The following is a 24,444-nucleotide window of genomic DNA, read 5'->3' on the forward strand; positions in this document are numbered from 1 at the left end:
ACTAGAGTATATAGCATCATTCTTTTGATGATATTCTTTATCAGGAAACCCACTTCTATGTCCTATTTTTGGTTGCACAAAGTAATCATAGAAGGAAGAAAAATATCTTTCTTCCACTGATACCATGTTAGACTTGAAAGCAGCAGAGAGGATTAACCTTATTTCAGTATTGTTATCATCTATTCTCAATAGAGGGCTAAAATTCTGAGTGTCTAAAAGAAGGAATATTAAAAGAGAAGAATTAGCCAGTTATCATAGTTTCCACAGTGGAACTACAAATATCATATGGTTGTTTGCACTTGGGATACCAGGGAAGCACCAAGCTAGCATTGCTTCTTACTTGCACCGTCCCACAGTAGGTATGTTTGAGTGTGAGAGGCACTAGCTGCTTAAATAGCTCTAAAATCAGAGCTACCAACTTTCCTTTTCTCTCCATGTTTACTCATCTGATAAAGCAATGAAGTGATTCAGGGACGTGATCTGGTCAAAATTAACTATGTTTTAAATGGTATCTGACACAAAGGAAATACTGGAAACATGCAGCCAAAGGCAGGAGTGGAAAAAATGGGAAAGCCTCTTTTAACATCAGCTCAGATTTACACGAGATTAAGGATAGTGACATGTCTCAAACTAAGAGGCAGAAGTTATCCATTGACTAGTCTATGCCGTGACTGAGTTCAGTAAACATTATAGCTGAAATCCTGGCTCACTGAAGTCAGTGGGAGTTTGCCACAGACTTTGAAGATGAAATCTTGGTCCTATTGAACACTGACACCTTCTCCAAAAGGTTCCCTTCTGTTCCCTTCTTTAGAATATAACTGTCTAATTACATCAAGGACTTACATTGGAGACTTCTAAGCAGCATGTCTGGTTTAAATCATTACCACCTCTTACCCACGGTCAACTGTTTGTTCTCACACTTTCCTCTAGCCGGTTGCATTGACACAACTATTTAACCTTTCCCTAAATCAGATCCATGAAAAGATTTGGGTTAAGGAAAACAATTCCTGTTAAAGAAAGTAAAGATTTGCTGCTTTTTCTTCAGAGCATGGCACATATTCATTCAAAGGAGCAATGGAATAAACAGTTATGCCAGCAGAAGTTTGCGGACAGGAACCTCCAGCAGAGTTATAGAAATGGTAGCTGAGAGCAGGCTAAGGGCATCTTTGATCCCATCTGCTTGCACCTCCAGTAGAATCATTCATGTGTCCTTAAAGTATCTCATACTAGCAAAGCTATACAAACATGAAACACCATTTTAACTCCATCAGAAATGGATGGGAGGTTGTACCACTTCATTTATAGTGAAACAGTTAGAACAGTCCAGCTTCTGAGGTTAGATAAACCATACTCTTCCATCAATTTGACTTACAATGGTGTTGAAGTTACAAGATCAATGAAGAAAAAACTGCTATTTGTCTTGTACTGCATTCTCCTTGTCACTTGCTAAGTTAAAACTAAAACTATTAAATCAGTCAACATTAATGATTATAAGTTCTATTCATACTGCACGTGCGATCATTCACATATCCTCCCCCACCATCTCCCACCTCCTTACAGAAACATGCATATACACGGCTCAGTACAGACAAAGACTGGCAAACAATGGTGGCAGCAACAGCGTCTGTCATTTCTGCAGGGCAGATTAATTAACATTTTGCAACTAAGCAGTACAATATAACTATGAGCATGAATGTGATGACAAGAATGTGATTCTTTAAAGCAGGAAAGTTTTGAAAAGAATAACTGCTTAAAATGATAGAATTGTCAGAACGGTCAAATGAGCTAGTCCCTGATGCTAGTTTGGTATGTGCTTGGTATTCCATATACCACAGTAGAGATCTAATACCTGCATGGACTAGGAGAAGTTTGGTCAGCTGTAACAGGGACAGAAGCATGTAGTTAACATCCAAATAAAAGAACAGGTTCACTCTGAGGTTCCAGGGTAAAAACGATATATTTAAGGTGCTTAACTTCATTTAAGTCAGTAGAATTACTATTATAAGAATAGATGATGCACTAAGATTAGTGACCAATGGATCTGTTCTTCAGTGCAAAGAAATACAATAACTGTAAGTCCTCAAAAAGTCACTCCTAAATTTTCAGTTTCTCTAGTAATGCAGCATTCTAGTGTGTATTCTAAAAAGGGTAATAACTTCAGATAGAAAATATGCACTTGTAATGCAACCCAACATTATCTTCTTGAATTTTCTTTAAATATAGAAACAGACTAGGTACTTCAGTGATAGCTGTGAAACCCAGATCCCTCTTTCTAAAGAATATGAACAGCAGGAGGAGGAAATAGTGTTGAAAAGCAGTGTAGCTGATCACTGAAGATTACTGTGAGGTCATATTCCTCATTTTACTAATATATTTTTGTTTTACTTGCCTTTTTCCCCTACATCTGAGTGAATTTTTTTTTTTATTCCTTTATTATCAATGTTAAAAGTTAATTTTGATCATAATACTTACAGTTTCTTGAGTATTCTTATTAACATGTCTATATGCTCCCTTTTCTGAAGAGATTCTTGCTCTACTTTCAGGACACCTCTAATCTTCTTAAGATAACTACCTATATCATGATATTTTTCATCCACTGGTTGATCAGATAGTTTTGGTATCCTAAAACACAAGCGAGAGTTTTATAAGAAACGTATCTCATGCATTTAGAACAATACTGCTATATACACTTTAGGCAGCTAAAGGCCCTTCTTTAACTATTTAAAGTTTGTAAAGTAGTTCCAATAAAATAAAACATGAAAATATCAACAGTGAAAGCAAGAGCTGTACATCTGAAAAAAATAGATACATACCTTTTTACAAGAATTTTAGTTTCTCTCTTAACAAGCCAGCAGTTTGGAATACATGCAAAAATTCTCTTTTGTGTGAAAGCAACAGTGGAACAAAACTGTCCAACTTTTGTCCCAGGCTGCTTTCACCTCATCTATTCCAGGAGCGGCTTATAGGTAAGCTTCGTCCCTTACAATGCAACGTGACTCATGTAGGCGTTTAAAATAAAAAGTAACAATTTGAATTTAAAATGTGGATGGTATATTTACTAGCTAAACTGTGTAGGCACATGAAATCAACTCCCTTATAAAAAGGTTTTATCAGTGAGTGTTATTCAGAGGTGCCTCATTAGTATTCCCCTCAGGTCACTAGAACAAAATGATACATCTGTTTTAATTTTTACGTGACTACAAATATTTTCATTGCTTCTCCTGCTATTGACATTGTGTGATAGAACAAGAGATTTGGCTTTAAGCTATATTTTGGACTACATGCCTTGCTCTACTGTGGACCTCCCAGATCCTTGGCTATCTAGCTGCTCAGAGCTCCATCAGCTCTAATTTCAAGATATCCCTTCAGGCATCTTAAATAAAAGTTGAGACACCAGCCATTTCCAGGGCCAGAACAGCCTGCCATTCAGGCTGCCTGAAAATAGGATCCGTGGTAAAGAACAGTAAATTCATTTTATTAAGAATGGAAAAATGTGGTTTTCACATTGTAATTCCTATTACAATGAAAAAAAAAAAAGAGCCCAGTTCTTGAAACAAAACAATTATTTGCAGAGCTGGAGGAAAAAAAGGGGAAAGAAGTTAGATCCTTTAAGATAGGTGATCAGGTGATAATGTTACAAGAACTGCACCTAAAGCTCAACCATACTAAGGTAATTATATGCCCAGTTTCCAGTGATTTCAGTAGGGAGTAGGCACGAAAATACCACTCTGGAGAAAAGTGCATACTTAGCTCGCTTTTTCCTCTCTTTGCTTTCCTCTACCAGCTCCTTACAATTGTGCCTTGAAAAGCTTTTAATAAACTGGAATCATGTTTTTATGTGCTGGGGAGAAGGTAACACTGTTTCTTAAATAAACTTAGTCCTCACAATTAAGGCAGATTTCACAGTCCATTCACAAAAAAAGTCAACAAGGAAAAGTGAATAACCAGTTCTGAATCTTTCCTATGACTGATCGCAGAGTGGGTTTATTGAACCCTGAGCACCTCATGACACATGCAATGTCGATACCACTATCTATAAAATTCAGTTCTGAACCTAAGTTTCCCTAGCATTTCTAGCCGCATAGATGCACGCTTCTAATCCAGCCTATTATGGGAAGCAGAGAAAAGTTATGAGTTTGCACAGTAAATGTCAAAGTTCATTAATCTTTAGACTCTGCTCCTTCAGGTATACAGGCCTGATGTTACTTCACCTTGGATACTGTGCTGAACAAATCTAGTGCAGTGTCCTCCCAAGGCAGCATATTAACGTCTGCTTCGCACTGCGTAAAATGACAGAAGCGTCATGGAAATAAACAAGCAGCCTCAATATCCACCCAAAACTGTTCATATCAACTAACTTTGAACTGGATCTTTTCTTCATGGTTGTAATTGCCTTTTTTGAATATGTCAGCAGCTACACAGTAAATCACATTCATGAGAAGTTCTCAGGCGTATCAGAGTCTCCAGACAACAGAAATTTTAGTCCTCAGATTTATATTCATTTTACATTTACATCTAAATATTGATAATAACATTCTGCAAATCAAAGTGGTCTCCCATAGCTTTATAATTTGTCATTGCTATTAAATATCTATGTGGAGGCAAGGCGTAAAGGTCTTATTCAGGATCCATTTTACAATTTGCTGTCAAAGCATACTGTCTATACCTTAAAGAGCTGATTGTAGAACATGTGCCAGAACTGTGAAGAGAATTATACAAAGCGTGCTTTATGTTGTCATGTAGCATCTAACAGAGCATATAATGGCATTTGAATTTGATTTATGTGAATTAGATTATTTTCAAGAATTTCCAACACATTTTACTATTCTACAGAATAAATAAATTATATAATTCTGAAATGTTTCCTTTTTTGCTTAAAATAACCTTCAACATTCTCTTTAAGGCCATAATATAGCCTTCAAAATATACAAAAATACATATTTTCCTATAAAAAGGAAAATATTTTGAGCAATACCTTATAAGCTAAGAAAATAGCACTGTTTATAACATTATAGTATTAACAATATGTACTGCATTAAATCATAATTTAAAAAAGAGGAAAAGTAGAAACTGCACAGTTTTTTTCACTTGCCCGTAGGAAATAGCAAATTAGAGCAATAGACAGCAGAAAGTTATTAAAAAAGTAGACTCCTAATTAAACTAACAAAAAAAAAGACAATTTAAAGTTGTCAGATAGAGGTGTACAGAGAAGCTCCTTTCTGTAATAGTTTAGAACAGATTAAAAAGGCAAAGTTCTTGGTATCAGAAAGCAAAACAGGCAAGACACTATTACCACAAGGGCTACTGCGCTGGATTTTCATTCAAAGCCTGGCCTGAACGTGTCACAAGTTTATCTATTGTTCTTCCTCTTAATATTTCCTATAGGCTGATTAAGACACTATGCCACTCTATAGCTAACCTACGTGGCTTTGTTGTCAACTCAACAGCCACAATTTGTGACTTCAGAAATGAAAAAAAAAAAAGTAATTATTCAATTTGGCCTTTCTATTATTCCTCTCCTCCCTTGTTTTTGTTTTAGCCATGACCTTTACCTGTCTTCTAAGTTTAACAGACTACAGCCCACACTAAAACTCCGCCCTTAGAATAGCTACTGTATTTTCTCTCACTCGGAAAACAGTCTGCTCCCATAATATTTATTCATCTCCTTCAAACAAAAAATAATTATGCATGATGGTATTATATTCTTATACAATTTGCGTTTCACTTGATCTAGATACGCCAGAGAAAGTTATGTGCACACACATGAGGAATGAAGTAACCACAGAAGATAAAAATTTCAGTAGGCTGAATGGAATTTATGAAAGCCCCGGGAAGATGCATCTCCATTTTAAAACTATCAGTTAGTTAGATCCTAACAAAAGTCATTGAAGATAAGGAAATTGTCACCTATTGATGTTATAACCGTGTCAGAATTAAATTTAGCCTTCATTATAGTCTCCTGGTCAAATCTTTGCGTTTCTTAATGAGAAGATAACCACTAATGTAATTGTACTGGCATGGATATAGTGGTATATCGCCCACATCAGCATTTAGTTTGGTTCTAAATTACCCTGTTCTGGCTTAGGCCATACTATTTCCAAACTGCACAAAAAATACCATTTATACTATACCAGACGAAAGTGGTTTTTTTTCAATAAAAACTAAGCATTTTAGCAATGTTAGGACAGAATAATAATTACATTGCAAAATGATCCCTTCATACAGAAAAGTTCTGACGACAGCACATGTTATCCAGTACAATGGGATTCCCTTACTATGGATTGCAACTTTGGCTTTCATTTGTAGCGTTAGGGTTATTCTGAGATATTCAAAAGATTAAAGTTAATATAATCTGTTATATAGCATTGAATATATCTATTAATGTGGTACTGACGAAGAACTCAGTCATTAAATTAAAAATAATTGTCAGTAATAAAATCCAAACAAGTCAGTGGCCCTGAGCGAATGATGCAGCCTATATTTAAGATCTGCTATGTTATTCAGAATAAAGTATTTTATGTGAACAGATTGCATAACTGACAGACTATCTGTGATTTGTTCCCTATAAGTAAACCTTTGAGCAATATACAGTTGTGATTAGCTCTGAGAACGACTTGCTTTCTATATCATCTGATAATGTTTCTGCTCCACTACTGATTGACATAGGCTTTTCAAAGCTGGATTCTAACAGAATCTGGACGGGGGAGCAAGGCAGAGGGACAGATAACAAGTCGTGCTCATTTAATTAGAACACCTTCTCTCTGAGCACACGCAGGGATCCCAGATTTCAAAAACTGCCGTGTATTCCTTCCTTCTCCCTGAGAGAGGGAAAGATACAGCCCACTGATAGCGAAAATTTCTAAGACTGGAGTCAAGTTTGTGGAGCATTACTTGCAGTTCCACTCCCAAAACACCTCAGCTCAAGCCTGACAGTCACAAGACGCCATGGAAGATGCACGGCTCAGGTCAGCCACACAGATAGCTAAGAGAGACTCTTCAGGATACGGTTGTTGTGTCTGTCAATACAGTGTTTTGGCAACTCCAGCGCGTACAAAGCCATATTGCACATCCTTTCCTCTTCCAACAGTTTACTCCAAGTCCTGCGGACATATAATTACAATTCAAGGTAATCTGGAAGGTTCAGGGCTACTAGTAGCAGGAGAAAATCAGAGCAGGCAGAATAACATGAAGGAAACCAGTGAATCAACAACAAATCTCTACACAGTAACGATATGTTCCACACACAAAATAAATACATAAAATAATCTGCCTGGCAGTGATCCTGCTTGTGTACTGCCATTATTCCACATTATTTTTCACTGGAGCGCAAAATATTTGATATGTGAGAGATGAGGAAGGTGGGAAAGAGGGCAAGCAGGGATAAATCAGTAAACACAAGCTTCATCATTTGGAAGCTGGCATTAATAGGCAAACAAAAGCTGCTAGCAGCACTGAAAGTCTGGGTGTCAGAAATGTTTGTCTTTCACTCTTGTACAGGCCTCTTTCTGTGAAACTGAATTACACAATTGAAGTCATGTGCGTTTTCTGCATGTGTAAGATTCATAAACCGTTGAGTAGAGCAGACCTGCTTTGTAACTTTAAACTCCGCAAACTCTGGTTCAGAAATTGTCTCGAGTACAGTGGACCTCTGATATATGACTGGGACCCCTAATGGCCAGTAAATAAAGAGCCTCCTCTTATGTATCCCCTAGAACAAATGATCTGTACTGGGAGATTTAGGCATTCCCTGAAGCATCTGCACATGGCTGTGGGAAAGGGCAGCAAATGTATTAGCTTGCATAACAATGTCGCATTAACACCTCTGCTGCAGCCAGACTCACTTGGGAGAAAAGCAAGCTGTGACACTTATATATGAGATGAGGATAATTCTGCTACTGCTGTCAGAAAGAATAAGCATTTCATTTATGGGCCTCCATTCAACTGTACGTCCCTCCAGTGCAAGAACTTTGCCTACCTGAATGCAACAAGTCTGACTCTTCACGTACACAAGGAAGAGAGCAGCAGTACTGATATGCACAAAAGATCTGGAATGCAGTTTATAGACCTAAAGATTTTGCTGCCTATCATGTAATGCCATCACAGCTTGCTCACAAGTACAAGTGTTAGCTGCACTTAACACAAAAATACATATGCAATGGACAGGGATCACAGTAGGGAAGTTACTCAGAGGCTGTGTGGGAAGGGAGAATGATGGGAACCAGAAGAGGGTACGCACAGAAGTTTCTAAAGACTACTTACAGAAGTGGCATTGACTTTTAAGTTCCCATATAGATTCACATTTAAATGTAGAGTGGCGTATTTCCAGTCACCTTCCACCTTATATCCAAGTCCACTAACCCAAGACAACCATCCAAACAACCTTCCAGATCTTTTATAACTGAACCAGTTAAGAAGCTCATCATTATTTTAAAAAGTCAAAATAAGTAAGGCTTCTGACAACACAGCCTTTATACTATAGAAAGCACACATTTTCCTGGAAGTTGGACTTAACTTTACAGTATTTGGGAAACACCATTCTAGACCAGGAGATCTTTTAATTGCCTCTATTTCATTTTGATAAGCAGCTAGCAATTTAGATTCTCATTTAAGGGAAGCGATGTTTATGGTTCTACACTGACTCACACACTACCAAAATCATGATTTCACAGCTAAAATAAAGAAAAAGATAATTCAAATTTTAAAACCAGTGCAAAAACCTTTAGTTGAATAAAACTTGCTTTTGTTTATATACCTATCAAATAGTGGCCATAAGTTGCAGTCATGAATAATAACCAGCTGTTAGTACCCTGTTCTGGGGATGGCAGGTTGATAAAGATGCTGTGCTCATAAGATTGTTTCCTGGGAATTTTGACACTGCACAATGAGAGAAAAGATAAAAAGATTCAAACTCTGGCAAAACACAAGAAGTAACTTAATAAGAAGTCAAAAAGAGAGTTCCCCAAATCCATTCTCTCTGGGGTCTCTGATAAATTACACTTGCTCTAACTTTAACTCTCAGCAAATTCTGGCATTTTTCTCTGAATTGCATAATACTTCGGGGAAAAATTAAAAAAAAAAAACAGAAAAAAGCGTATTACACACTGAAGGACTCTGTAAACTTTTTCTATTTAATGTGAAAGCATCTCTTCACCTCCTGCAAAGTACATGATAGCTTGCCTCCATTCTTATTTCTGTGTTCAGTAAGCTACTCTCCCTTCCCCAGTTTGAGAAGCTTTATCTGAGCATTGCCTGTGCATTATCTCTATTCTCTGGGGTGTAAAACTTAATGGAGTTTGGCTTGACAAAGTAGACCTTATTTCTGGCAGTGTTTGAGCTTTTTCATAGGATCATCTATATCCCTCAGAGAAGACTGAAAGAAAAAAGAATATTTGAAGAAGAAGAAAAAAGATGTAGCCAAACATGTTTCCCCATCAAGCAATAAACTAAGTCATTATATGTATGCACTTTCTTTTTTTTTGCCTTATATCCTGCAGTAAATATATGTGTATAAGGTTACTAGCTTATTCATCTTTAGTTCACTTGTAAGCCAAACTATGCAGGATATACAGTGATGATTTAAAGGCTCATTCAGAACATATTTCAAAATGAGTTTTCAGTGCATCAGCAAGAATGGAAGCTTTGGCTGCAAAATATATGAATAGATATTTCTTCTATCTGAAGCTTGGACAAAATCACCACTTTATTGATTTGCCTTTTTTTCTTGTAAGAAAAGAAAAAACTGAGTGCTGCAATTTATTGAATGTCTCTCTGAAAGAGAAGAGATTCACTGTCTATGACTGCTACAAAGTCCTGTCACTGTAAACACTGGAATAAATTATATTAAAATAATATATTTCCATGAAGGAGTATATACTGTCCTACAACCATCTTCCTCCAAGAACTTTCTCTTTGCTCAAGGACATTAACTGGTGTGATTACTGCTAATGTATACATTCCGATTGCTCCTTAGGATTACAAATTGAAAACCGTTAATGCTGTGTTACTCTGTATCTCCTAATATATCTTAGCGTATTAAAAATGTTAAAGTAGTCCCAAGCTTTTAGATTTGACTGGTAAAAGGTAGGATGTGCAAGTCTAAAGCAAGCTATCTACCCTTATATTCATTCATTTGGAGGCTTGGAGCTAGCAGTGTCCCCCAGGGGTGAATACTGGGTCCACTCCTATTCAATTTATTCCTCAGTGACCTGAATGAAGGGACAGAGTGCATCCTCAGCAAGTTTGCTGATGCTACTAAACTGGGAGGAGGGGGCTGATACATCAGAGGGCTGTGCAAGGTCCCATGCAGAGGGACTTGACAGACAGACTTGACAGACTGGAGAAATGAGCAGAGAGGAACCTAATGCATTTGAGTAAAGGCAAATGCAAACTCCTTTACTCAGGGAGGAATAACCCCATGCACCAGTACATGTTGGAGCGGACCTGCTGGAAAGCAGCTCTGCAGAGAAGGACCTGGGAGTGCTGGTGGACAACAAGTGAAGCATGAGCCAGCAGTGTGCCCTTGTGGCCAAGAAGGCCAATGGTCTCCTGGGGTGCATGAGGCAGAGTGTTGCCAGCAGGTGGAGGGAGGTGATCCTGCCCCTCTCCTCAGCCCTGGGGAGGCCTCCCCTGGAGTCCTGTGTCCAGTTCTGGGCTCCCCAGTACAAGAGAGACATGGCACTCCTGGAGAGAGTCCAGCGGAGGGCTACAGAGATGATGAGGGGACTGCAGCATCTCTCATATGAGGAGAGGCTGAGGGAGCTGGGCCTGTTCAGCCTGGAGAAGAGAAGACTGAGAGGGGATCTCATCAATGTGTACAAGTATCTGAAGGGGGAGTGTCAAGAGGATGAGGCTAGACTCTTCTCCGTGGTGCCCAGTGATAGGACGGAGGGGCAACGGGCAGAAACTGAACCACAGGAAGTTCCACCTAAACCTGAGAAAAAACTTCTTGACTGTGAGGGTGACAGAGCACTGGAACAGGTTGCCCGGAGAGGTAGTGGAGTCTCCTTCCCTGGAGATATTCAAAAGCCATCTGGACAGGGTCCTGTGCAATCTGTTGTAGGTAACCTTACTTGAGCAGGGAGGTTGGACTAGATGACCTCTGGAGGTGCCTTCCAGCCTCTGTCATTCTGTGATTCTGTGATACTTTAGAGTCTTGACACTGCAACAGTAGGTTCCACACAATTTTAAAATTTTTGGAAAATTCTAGTGGCGTTCTTTGTGTTTTTTACTGGTTCAAGCTGCAGGATTTGAGTTCTACTGGGAGCTTAAATACAGGGTACAAATTAAGATGTTCTTCTATCATACTTTTGAAGTATTTTTAAAAATGCTCAGATATATATATATGTAATGAAACTTTAAAGTGCTCTGATGTAATGGGAAATATTACTTAAACTGATAGGACTGACAAAGAGATGAGAGAGGAAGAATTTTCCCAGAAACTTTTATTTTCAATTTTGAGTCAACTAAACCAGTGACTGGCCAAATGATGGTCCTCAACATTCAAAGTTTCACTGCTGGTAGGAGAGTGACACGCCCCCCTGAGACGCATTGCTTATTGTAGCTCACACAGGGCTCAGTGGACATCATACCAGTAGTGGCTTCTAGATCTGTCTTCACTGCATGCGTCAGTACCTTTTAAGAATTCCCTAAACATCAAACCTTTTGCCATAAGCAAAGGCAGCATATTTGTGTGAGACCCTGGACCACTTATCCCCAAGAAAAGAGGCTAATTATTCCTAGCAGAGAGTACACTAACAGTTTTTACTTCCAAGGCCCAGGAAAGAGTGTCTGTGCGGTGGAGCAGGCACCCTTTCCATGGCACTATAAACTTCCTGGTGGAGTCATTAGAAGTCAGCAGTGATAACTGAAGAGGGCTCCATGCTGAGCGATGTTGCCTTCCAGCCCATTTCCTACCTCAGATGCAAAAGGCTGGAACCCGTCTTCCAAATTTTGATTCAAAAAGTTCAAAAGGGCTTTTTTGATCCAATGCAATTATGCTGATTTTACACTATCAGTGAGACACCAAAGAAACAAATTTAGGATTAGCTGGAAAAGCCAGAAGAAAGGAGGGAATGAAGGGGAGAAAACTCACAAGCATGCAAATGACTCTCAAGCCTGCAGTGCAGACCCACTTTGCTGGCCCAGAGGCTACTGTGCAGGAGTAAGCTATGGAACCTCATTTTCTCTGGCTCAGAGATTTAAGTGTTGTAAAACAGCATCTCCAAAGAGACAAGATCAAGAGTACTTCATCCCGAAATACCATATAAACTATCAGATGGGAGGCAGAGAAAAAAAATTAATTCAAATCTCTGTCTTCCTGGATAGATGCCATAACCACTAGAATACTTCATAAAAGAGATGACATCCTCTTCTTTCATCTTTGGTGGTCTCTTGAAAGAAAGGATTGACTGATGTGTGTTTATTCAAGAGAAGTCTTAAGATTTGCAGTCCTGAAGCCTTTCCTGGAGTTAAATGCCTAAATGCCTCCTACAGTAAACCTCCTAACTCTTAGAAAGGGTGAAAATGATGATATTTGCATCTCTTCTGCACTTCCTTTGGGCTATTTGCTTGGTGTATTGAAAGTGGCTTTTCATCTTTGGCCTTTAACTCAGGCTTGTAAATTCCTGTTGGCAGAATTTCCGGGTTCCATCCAAGCACCCTGTAAGCTCTTTTGTCCCACTTTCTTCAGACTGATGAAGGCCTGTTACAACGTTCCCCACCAGGTTAAAAAGTGATCCAGTCGACCTATTTTCCATTAATCTTGTCCTGCTCTGTTTCCCTCAACAGTTTCCCTCAACATAAGAGCCAGCACAAAACTTTAGTAAGACAACTGTAGCAAATTAAATGCATATATGAAAAAAAGCATATTATATGAGCCACAGACATTCAAGTTGTCTTGCTTTCCATCTCCCTGACCTTTTGAGATTTTTTTGGTGTATTTAAGGTTTATCTAAATGAAGAAAGCGTCTCTTAGCATTCCAGGCTTGACTTGCATCTCTGAAAGAGACCTTAAAAGAGCCTACCACCTTCTCATATATCATGCAATGTTTTATTAAGTGAGATCCTGTACTGGTCACACCTTTATTGCAGTGATTTTATATGCTGCACACACATACATTTTAGGAGTCAGAAATAAAGTCGAAATATATTAGTGCTTTCAAAAGATGCCCGTATCATCAGATAAGAACTTTTAAAGGGGGAGGAAATGTCCGGGGCAGGGAATCTCTTTAAAGATGTACTTACATAAAGCAAAGAAACAAACTACCCAAACTAAACAGTTGTAAGTTGTCATAAGCAGACTGGGGTTGCACACAGTTAAGATCTTGCATTCTAACTTTAACAGTCCTGAAAGAAAACAACCACAGATCACCTCAAAGCCTGAACTCCTTCGCAGGAGAATCAAAATATGCAAAGCTCAGACTGCTTTGTTCAGCACTGTTGCTGCAGGGCTCTAGTCTATAATCTAGCAACTACAATATTTGCCTGGTAGTATGAACAATTCCCTACACAGCAATCTGCAGCTTAACCTGATGCAAACAAGCTTAAGTCATGAGGCCAAATTCTGTCTTCAGATACGCATGCAGTAATCCCTCTGGTACCTGCAAGTAATTCTTTCCAAAGGAAGAAGAAGAGCTCAAGCCACAAGCTTGGATCCCACTGTCTGTCCGTGTTAATGAAGGTAAGGTAGACAGAAGCAAAGAAACCTTTCTACCTCACCTTCTGTAAACATGCAGAGAAAGCACATTTACATGCGGAGGGCAAAAATTACAGTACTTAATTCAATTGTTTCAACACAGTTTGTAGACATCTCAGAGGTATATAAGAAAAATGCATGTAAAACCAGCAAGATTTGTAGCTCTCCTTGGAGGGCCTGGAGCCTATAAATCAAGGAACAATTTGATCAATGACCTAGAAATGTGGGTTTTTTCCAACTGTGGTGGTGTAATACTGATAATCTTCGTTTGGCCTCTGTTTTATAGAACACTGCTTATGTGAGAGAGCATGAGATGCTTCTATGAAGTGTAATTTTCTTTATTCAGAGCTAACTTTTACAACAGAATTGTCAGTCTGCGAGGATGATGATTCATCACAGAACTACCCAAGTAATTTTTCATACAGCAGTCTTAAGACTGATTCAAATACAAATTTTAAAATAGGGATTCACTAAGATTATGATGTTATATCACATTACATATTTTTCCTATAAAAATGAAAATTTTGGCAAACTTGTAATTTCCAGATTTTTCTTGTAGAAGGTTATTAGATTTTTTTTTGTTATTTAGTTATGCAGAAGCACAGTCTTTTCTATTAGAAATTAATAACAATAGTTGTTTAAAATTCAAAACTAATTTAAAATACTGGCAGAATATTTTCAGAATTCATCTTCATCACACCTTTACAACAGGCAAAGTTTTATACTGTTTGCAATATAATACATTCCTATTGCATCTGAACTCCACTGATGTTTTAATAAAAACTGAAAAATCTTTCCACGTCTTCAAATATGTCTGACCTGGACTGTGATCCACCTGTGGGAGTACAGAAAGTCTATTCTTTTCTGATTTCTTTAACGGGTTTTAAGCATTCCTGGGAGATCACTAATTTTAGAAGTATTTTGTTTAAAGTATGACCAAAATGACCATTGGGAATAGTAAATAGATGACATCAACCTCTACTGTGTTTTAGCAGCATAAAACCTGCTCTCAAGTTCCCATTTGCTTTCTTTCTGTTCGTATAAATAACACAAGTAGATGCATTTTCATGGTTTAGTTGAAGATTTTTCATCAAAATATTTTTCTTTGGAAAAATTGATTTTCACCTAATGGAAAAATATTAACCATTCTAGTGCACAAGCCACTGAAGGTAAAGTACTGTGTAGGTGTAAAGCAGGTTATATCCCTAAATTTCAACCTTTTTCCAGGAAATGTTCACAAAAACACAGATACCATTAAAAAACAAACAAACAGACAAACAAATCAACCTATAAATCATCATCACCTAGTAGGCCAAACGTAGACCCATGCCTGTCAAGAGCAACTGTTTCAGTAGGCCTCAGACTTTTGGGGCAAAGCGCCTACTCTGTGCATACCACCATGGGAGCTCTGGGCACAACAGAGAGATCTCAAAGGCAAAAGGCGCAACCTGGCAGCCCTCTGGCATCCAGGGAGAGATGCAGCACCGTTAGTTCTTGCCCAGTGTCCGCAGCATCTGTCCCACAGTGAAGAAGTTTGCGTTGGCCTTGGGACAATGAGGGCTTGGGAATAACTGTTGACCTCCAATCAAGAAGGCTTGCTGCCAGGAGCTTCATAACCGAGGCGCGGTGTACGGTGCAACTATGAACTGAGCTGTGCATGTATACATATATGTATTTGCTCATGAGCAACCTATTTTCTATACTCTTTATATGATTGCGAATTAAATGCAATAAATAAAGTAACAGCAGCCATGCTCTTTTAATCTTTTTTTCCCCCATGAATCCAGCATCACGCTGAGAAGTGGGTGTATGTAACCAAAAATGTTTTGAAAGGTTGGACAAATGTACTTCTTAGCAATGAACAGATGTTTCTGCTCATGCAGAAAATGAATTTAGCACTAGCTACTAATCTTTGTCTCCTGCAGCTGCTCCATTGTATGCAGTGGTAAAGCTTGACCTGATAATATCTTATGCTTTTCTTTCTTAAACTCTCTCAAAAAAAAAAAAAACAAGGAAAGAAACTTCATTGCACTCTGAAAAAAAAATCAAGAAGATATGTATTACCTTTTGAGATGTGCTTCAGGAATTCTTGGCAACGCACTCTTTTCTTGGTAGAACACTTTAGGATAAAGTTCAATAAACTTCTGATGAGCAACTTCATTGATGTGCTGATCATTCCTAAAAAAAAGTGAAAATATAGAACACACATCCTAGAAATAAGCTTTCAAAATAATGCAATTGAAAAGGTCAAGTTCTATTTCTCCAAAGGAAATAAAACTACTGTCTTAGGAGTGTGGTTCTCATAATAATGCTAAACAGTTGAAGAAGGATCTGCACAGAAGCTTCCAAATACTAATGGAAACAAAAATAATTTTTTGTGCAATGCTTAGAATAAGAGTCTATGCGGCATACAGCGAGAAATTCTCCTGTGAGAATTTTCTCTCATGACCTGCACAGTCCCTCCTCTTCAGTTTTGCATTTGTAGTTTGAGTAATATCAACTTGTTTAGAACTGCCAAATGTTCTCCAATGAAGCAGCCTTCACCAGGCGTGGAAGAAACCAGGACTAACAGCATTAATCTCTCGTGCAAACAGCTACATAAAAGTATTGGAATTGCTTGTGAGCATCTATGAACAGTCCCAAAAATTCTTGTCTCCTGCTAGAGTATATACACACACAAGACTGTCAGATAGCAGCAGGGGTAATGCCATTTAGTTATGGCAGGCATGGAGATGGAAATAAGCCTGAGAAAGTACTGAAAAACAACAAAAAAGGTAACAAGTGTGACAAGGGAATTTGCTGGATGGCAGGTCACTAGGCAGATCGAAGCCAGCAATGAACTGGAGATTCTGCTATGGCAGTCCATTCTGAAAAAAGGTTTTGATGTTTCCATAAAACATTTTTATTTTTTCCCAGCTTAACCATTTGGTCTAATAAAAGATATTGAGATATTACCCCTGCTATATTTACACGGATTCATCTTTTGCGGTTCCCTCTGAGAAGAGGGAAGTATACTACTTCCTATAACAGATAATGAAAACTCTCTTCACATAATTAATATAATAATTAAATTTATTCACCTATGCATATATATTTGCAACATAAAAAATTACGCTCATAATAAAGAAATGGCATTAACACAGTATCCAGCCCTGCTGAAGTCAGTGAACGCCTTCCTATTAGTTTCAAAAAATATATACATCTTTATGGGAGGTAAAGTTATAAATGACTGCTACAGACAAGTTGGGACATTCATCCTTCCTTTTTTGCATGTTGAAAACATAAATCTCCCTTCAAATTCATTAAATATGCAAATAGTTATCTAAAGCACATGCATTTCTTATTGAAAGAGTCAAGGGCAGTGAAGAAAATATCCACTTTCTAAAAAAAAAGGCAGCAGGTGCAGCTTCATATGCGTTTAACGTATTTCATAAACATCTCATTATATCCATAGCTAAATTGTCTCAATTAAGTACTCTCTTGAATAAACTTTTCTTTGCATTTTTCAGAAATGCATTTCTAAGATGTACCAGATTAAAAGATTATTGCCAACAGTAAAAGACTCAGACCCAGCTTGAAATTCATCCTATTTCACCAATCTTTTTCCAAAATATTTACTGCAGAATACACATGTATTATTAAACATTTTCTCAGTTTGTCACAGAAGAATAGAAGCACGTATGCTTATCATGTTTCTCCCTTTTGAGCGGCCACTTTCCTTTCCATATATAAAGGGTCAACAAGTGAAAGTAATTTCACCCATTTAATTACAAGTGTCGGTTTGGTGGTCAGTGCTGTAACGTAGGTACAGATGCACCAAGAGGTAATCTTAAGGATCCAAGTTCAGTTGTGGATTTTAGTTTTCTCTGCTCTACAGATATTTGAGGTTCAAAGCCACAATTTTCAATCAACTCTTTATTATAAATGTTATAATAAATTACATCTCCTCCTCCGGGAAGCACATTCCTAAGGAAAATTTAAAAAATCTCTAGTCAAGACCAAGCAACTATTTTCCTAAAAGTCACTAATTTAATGTTTCCCTTGCAAACTATCAAATAACCCTTTTTTCCCCCCAAAGCAGAAGTAAATAGCAAGCTCTACATGCAAGATGTTCTAAATATGAACTGAACTGCTTTATGAACTAACTCAATCTAGACTGGAGATTTCATAACGTCCTGTACAGTTCTCATCAAGCTGTCTGATTTTACGCTGGCAAATACAACCTTACATCCTGGAATTACATCAGTAAGGGTCTGTAGTTGCTCTGCCTCTGCATGAGGCACTCCTCATATGAAGGGTGCAAAGAATAAGCACACTGAAGCCAAATTAAAACAGATCAATATTGTAAGGAGCATATATCAGTAAGTTAAGAATAATTTAATGCTTGCTTAAGCAGATTTGGCAGATTACCTTGCAAATATTGACAGAAAAATAAAACTAGTTGAGGCCATGTGTATGTTGTATATTTGTTTTTTGCTTTTTTAATTAGTAAATTAGTTACTAATTATGTGAAAGACCATGGGATTGCTTTAAGAAAAATGACATGTTTGAAGAGCAGTTGGCATGTTTTTAGACATGGTGACAATTTGTGTATAAGGTTGTTTTTTTTTTTCAGATGAATCAAAAAAGTCATTTAGATTACCAGAGGTTTTGCTAGCATAAGGGTAAATTGAAATGTTGCTTCCATAACATCTTTTCTGTTATGTGCTCTGTGATAATTGTAATCCTGGGTCACATTAGGCAGACTATACTCAGTTTCTCTTCTGAACTGCAGAACAATGAACACGGACTCAGCCTCGTGAATGGCCATATTAGAAATTTCTGATCATAACCTCCCTGATAAGCTTCATATGGAGATGTGTCATGTGGGAGCTCATATAAAATCAAACAGGAATGTCATTTTAGCAGGGAGGATTATTTGCTTTTCTGCTGGAGGACATACTTATAATACACATTGCAGTTATATATAAACGTTGCAGAAACAAGCCAGGCCATTTCCTAGTGAAGTCAAATTTCCTGGTTCCAGTCTTTTATTTCCCAGACAAGCTGATGCCAAGACTGACAGATTACGGAAGAAAGGCTAATTCCCAAATATTATTTCCTCAGTGTGAGAGTTTAGGGTAGACCCTTTATGCTAGCTGATAGTAATAGCAATGACCCACAAGAGAGGCTATAGATCATGCTGAAGCTGTGACATTCGGCTGAATGAGTTTCCTTGGAAGCGGACATCAAAACTGATAACATACGGAAACGTCCTGTATTTTTCTGGATATCTTACAAAGAAACACCAAGGCCAGAGAAACAGAGATAGAAAGGAGCAAGGCTGTACCCCAGATTGTAACAGAAGCGCTAGGAGCACAGTCCTGAAGAGCAGATGGGTGAGTGAAGCTTGGATCGCCTCTTCAATCATTTCATCCTCAGGGACAGAAGGGACACCAAGCGGAAGAGAATCTCTCCCCCGCTGAGCAGGTCAAGGAATATGAAATTACTGTACTGAATCACCTTTGTGTGTGCCAACATTGCTTATTTTGACTATAAAAGTAGTCTAGAGATAAGCTTTCCTAGCTTAAAATTTATCTTTTAAAGTATCTTCATGCTCACTATACTGCAACATTCATTTCTCTCCCCAATGAAAACAGCCTAGGACCTTTCAAACTTTGCCCAAAAACTTACAAATAAAGAGTAGTAGCAAAAGCAAATGGCTTGAAACCTCTAGTGTATATCTCTCTCAACATGATATGCTTCCTTTAAATTTTCTAACTATTGAGGAGAAAGAGATCTTGAAACTTTGAGAGAAGAAAAAAAATACATGTGGCTTCCTTTTGTTTGTTTTAGCGCTCAGAAGATGAAAACGCACTTAAAGTGAATTCCTGAAGAAATATGTTCTTTTGGATGAGAAGTCACTGTTCCAAGCAAAATGTCAGAGCAAACTTTCCACCTTTTTAAGGATCCCAACAAACAGCTAGCTCTCAGATTGATACTAGCAATCAGTTTAGCCTGCATGTGTCTGGGCATTGACAGCTGTTCTAACGTGTTTTTAATCTACTTGTGCACAGGAAAATTGTATAAGCCATGATAATCAAAACTGGTCTCATTTACATGGAAGCTTCAGAGTTTGAACAGGATGAATGCCCATGTTTGGCTAATTCCCTTATTGCTGCTCTTTAAGTCTGCATTTGGCTTAACAGGAGTCCAGGAAGAACAGCTATCTGGTTCCTGAGACTAAAAAATTGACAATCCCTATTTTGGCTGCCTGAAGGGGGAAAATACTGTTAGAACACAAAGCAGTAAGCTTTCGTGTTTGAAGAAAGGCGTTACATCAGCCCTATTCAAAACTGTCCATTTTAATTGATCTTAAAAATGTCTAGTCTTGCATTCCTAACTGCTTTTTCTGATGATCTATATTGTATATTTGTAACAAGTCACAAAGCACAAAGATAAAAATGAGATATTTTTGCTTTGAGCAGCTGCTTTTGTTAATGGGTGTAATTTATAATAGGTTTCCTTATTTTCAGAGTGAAAAAGCAATCCTGAACAGTCAATTTAATATGACATATTTGCAGTAAAATGGTGAACTGGAAGACATTCCAGCTCCTACTTATTGCTTCCGGATTGTCTACACAAGGCAAACAACTGCAATCTTAGCTAAAAGTATAAGTCCCACTGAAGTGCATGAAGATCTCCTCCCAAAAGGGCCAGTATTTCCTTCCCAAAGGCTGCCTACTCTTCAGGGATGTTTATATCATGCAGTGGCACATAGTTCCGAGAGTCTCGGTTTATCCCTGAGGAAACTACATCCAGCACTTGAAGCAACACAGTGCTTCAACCTGATCTAACAAAATCACTCTGCCTTAGAGATCCCACGCCTTTCTAAATAATGCTCTGCCATATGGCTTATCGGTGCCATACTGAACTATATCAACCCTTCTGTCTAGATCTTGGGGTTAAATCACATCAAACTATCAACCACAGTTTACCCAGTTGCTACTTTAGGAAATTATGATGATGTGAATATAGGCCAGATGAACTGATGACTCATCTATCAACCAGTGTAAACCCTAAGGCCTAATACCTCCAGGAAATGATCTGGAGAAATCTTTGCAGGCAGAGAGCAAAGCCCAAGTTCTCATTCAGGTTAACTCAGCAAATTGGCCATGCGCAGACCCAAGGGCATCATACCTCAGTCTGCCTGAAGGTTAATGCTCTGAGACTAACCTGTGGAAAGACCTCATGAAAAAAAAGCGTGTGGGCCTTGTGGTCAGTACTCATAAATCTGTTCAAGTTCGCTTTCATGTTATAAAATAAAGGTATTGCCTTATAGTCTTCTTTCATTTAGCTAAGGAAAAACAGGTGGTCTTAATTTTAAAAGGGTCTCAGAGCTCCCCATCAAGAACCGTCTTTTATTAGAAAGGAAGCATGAAAAACTGCAAATAGATATTTTGTAGTTATTAATGACCAACATAGAGGGATTCTAAAAAGTCTTTCAAGAAAAAATCAGCCAAAGATATGATTGACTATTTTTTCAGCAGAAACCAAGAAGTGAAAGACAACTTCATCTAACTTTGTTAGGAAATCACTTTGATTTCACTAAAGGCATAATAGTGCCGAAGGTGGAGAATAAACAAGAGGAAATGGTCAGCCCAAAGAGAAAGTGCTTTTGGAAAGGCAGAAGTTTGGAAGAGGACAAACTTCACAAGAATAGGAAAGAGATGCATCATTTTTAGCACGTATCACATCTATCTTAGAAGTATCTTAACCTGGAAGAATCCTAATACCAGAGTTAGAACAGCCCTGAATGTGAGAGAGGAAATTGCGGGAAAGAAAGTGGCAGCACGTATCCCCGAGACTACTTGCCACAACCTTCCTTCCATTTCATCTGCCTATCTTTATCTCTATACCTCAGATTTCTAGTCTCCTTGTCAGGACTAGGTATAAATGGTCACATTCTTCTCTTTCTATCAATTCCCTCCTCCTCCTTGCCCTCCCTTTGCTGCTATTCATGAATAGCTCATTATGGGGCAGTATGATTGGGATACCTGCAATAAATTAATCAGTCGCAGCACTGTGCAGTTCACTTCATTTTTTTGCATAATGCAATCTCTCTGTTTGATGCACCTTAAATCTTATTTTTAATTAGAAAATAAAATCTTTGATTTAAAGTTTTTGGATGGCTGCATATCTACAGAAAAAATGTGATTTGCATGAAATTTATCTCATCCAAAATCAGAGAAGCAACTTGCTGCACGAACAAGTGAGCTTTAGCATAATAAATGAAATAGCTGATTTAATGAAGCGCTGCGGTTGAGATATTCCATGCTTAGAAATTTTGACATCCTAAGAATTTTTTTTCAAGGACAGACATCTGTGTAATTGTGTTACTGTAGAAGACTGTATCACGTTTTGTTCAAAACAAATCTATATCAATGCAGAACTTAACATACAAGACACTTTACCAGTGATAATACCAATAGATATATTTTTGGCTAACACTATGTTCTTTAGTACCAGAGATTTGATCATCCTGAGTTTTTTTTTTTTTTTTTGATCTAATGCAGTTTTATCAAGTAATTGAATTTGCAAAAATATTTATTGGAATGAACCTCACCATCTGCATAATCTAGTTCTTATATGGATACCATTCTCGTCAATATTAAGCCTGCATGCAATGTCTGTTGGAGAGGATTGATCTTCTCCTAAATAGCACTTAAAGCTTTTATTAGTATTAGAGTAGTAAAGGAGTATATTTCCAAGCCCTAGTACACTTCAGTTTCTCAAAACTGTCCTAAGTCTGGAATGATTCTGAGAGCAAGACTTTTTTTTTTTTTTTTTTTCCATTGAAGAAAGAAAACAGTGCTGCATACAGGCAGGGAGCAAATCAGAGCAGGTATAGTTTCCTGATAGACTTCTCAGGCCTTAAGCACACTTCAAAAATCATCTAAACTACTTTCATCCTTCAATGTCACTCCAACAATTCACTTGAATTGGCTTATAAGTTACCTGTTCTGGAGCCCACTGATGTTACACAATTCATCCAAGTAATCGTAATTCACCTTTTGAGAAATTCTTTTCTTACCTGAAAGAATAAATAAAAAGATACGAATAATTTTTCTAGGGAAAATTAAAGGTATCAAAATATCCAGATATTCAGAAAGAATTTTTATTATTTTTGGACAGTGTTTTAAGTGTCAGTCGCAAGGAAATGAAAGGGAATGCCATCTGGGAAGAATGAGGCCAAATCTGAGTGGCTATACAAGAGGAGCTTTTCGTTATTTAAACCACAAATAATATATAAAAATAAACATATCAGTCTTACTCCTTTGAAGATACAATGAACAAACAACTGAAGACAAACACCCTGCACAAATTTCCCTCCTTCCAAAAGCCCCGAAAGTTATCCAGAAAGTCATCATGAAAGTGCTGATTTCAAGCCATGTGACAGCAAATGGACAGAATCAGGTAATATCAGGGAAAGTGTTGCATCACCTGAGTAAGCAGCATCTCTTACATTATTTTTAGTTAAAGTGTTTAAGGATAATGAAGGATGAATGTAGCGGGACTGAGGCCTGAAAACACATTTTCAGTCCGGAGAAGACAATCATCAGTAAGTGAAAATTTTGCCTAGGTTTAGAAACTGATGGCAAAATTACTCCATATGGCTTCTCTATCATAAAGGAAATATCCTAAAAGCTGGGGTGAGGGTTGATGTTCAGTCCTGAAATGACACATGCAAGGTATGTCTTGGTTTAATGGCTTTGCCTACCTGATTTCACTGTCATTTACAGTATGAAGCTGATTAAACTGAGCCCATAAAGTCCCAGCACTCCGATCTTCTCAAAGAAATAGATTGAAACGTTCCATCTCATCCCCAGATCTGCCCAGATGTTGCTGCCTGTGCCTCCCATTCAGAAGGTTATCTTTTAGCTTCAGCTAAAAGCCTAGCGGTTCCGTTTTTACTGAAGACACAAAAAAAATTGCCAGCACAGCCAAGGAGACTGTGAAATCTGGTAGAGAAGTGGGAACAAGCAAAAAGAGAAGCTATTTCATAAGTTACTTCATAAGCTACCTTTTTTGCTACATCCAGCAAATCATGAAACTGCAGCCCAAGCAGAGTTACCAAGAGAAACAAGAGAGTGCCTAAGCAGACCTATGCTAGGCCATCATTCAGCTACATTCATATTTCTGTAGGTAAGATATATTACATGTCATTGTAAAAATTAAGCACATCCAGCATTCTGGTATTGCAGTGGCTGAGTGAACAGATCAGGGACATTACAGCTGTCATTTGTTTATGGTAGAGAGCTTTTCAGGACAGCTGCCAAAATAGCAAATATGAATAAATAAAAAAAATAGTCCAACTGATGCTGAAACCAACCTTCTGTAGACCACAGTAGGAGCACCAGAGGTGTTTAAATCTTTTGCAGTTTTGAAGAGATTGTTCTTCATGGGCTGACTTTGTAGAGCTCTTCTCTTCCTACAGTTAGAACAGATTTTCACGGACTACTGTATCCGAGACACGTAAGCTCACAGCAGTTAAGAGAGGATAACTGACTGTTACTTTCTAAGCCCAAAAGGAACTGCTGAGGTTCCCTCAACCCAGCTGCTCACAGAAAATTGTATAGATCCGGCTGGGATATTCTCACTTCAGAGAGTGTAAGGAGAAATACTAATTAGAGAATTTTTACACAGCAGAGCCTCCTTTCCAAAATTACACACTAGAAAAGCTAACACCTCCAAACTAATACCACTTTTTA

The 24,444-nt window shown here is 37.9% G+C and overlaps 1 protein-coding gene across 1 annotated transcript in view; it reads right to left on the bottom strand.

Annotated features, from left to right (window-relative positions):
- Positions 1 to 23,548, bottom strand: part of CNBD1 (cyclic nucleotide binding domain containing 1) — a 165,808-nt gene extending 142,260 nt beyond the window's left edge. The window contains exons 1-4 of the mRNA XM_068933843.1: positions 23,454 to 23,548; positions 22,691 to 22,766; positions 15,758 to 15,871; positions 2,473 to 2,622 (exon numbers count right to left, since the gene is read on the bottom strand). Coding sequence (XP_068789944.1) covers positions 2,473 to 2,622; positions 15,758 to 15,871; positions 22,691 to 22,766; positions 23,454 to 23,469 — 356 coding nt within the window. The 5' untranslated portion in view covers positions 23,470 to 23,548. The remainder of the gene's footprint in view (positions 1 to 2,472; positions 2,623 to 15,757; positions 15,872 to 22,690; positions 22,767 to 23,453) is intronic.
- Positions 23,549 to 24,444: the final 896 nt, after the last annotated feature.

The sequence above is a fragment of the Struthio camelus genome, chromosome 2 (genome assembly GCF_040807025.1).
Source record: "Struthio camelus isolate bStrCam1 chromosome 2, bStrCam1.hap1, whole genome shotgun sequence".
In the NCBI taxonomy this organism is placed as follows: Eukaryota; Metazoa; Chordata; class Aves; order Struthioniformes; family Struthionidae; genus Struthio; species Struthio camelus.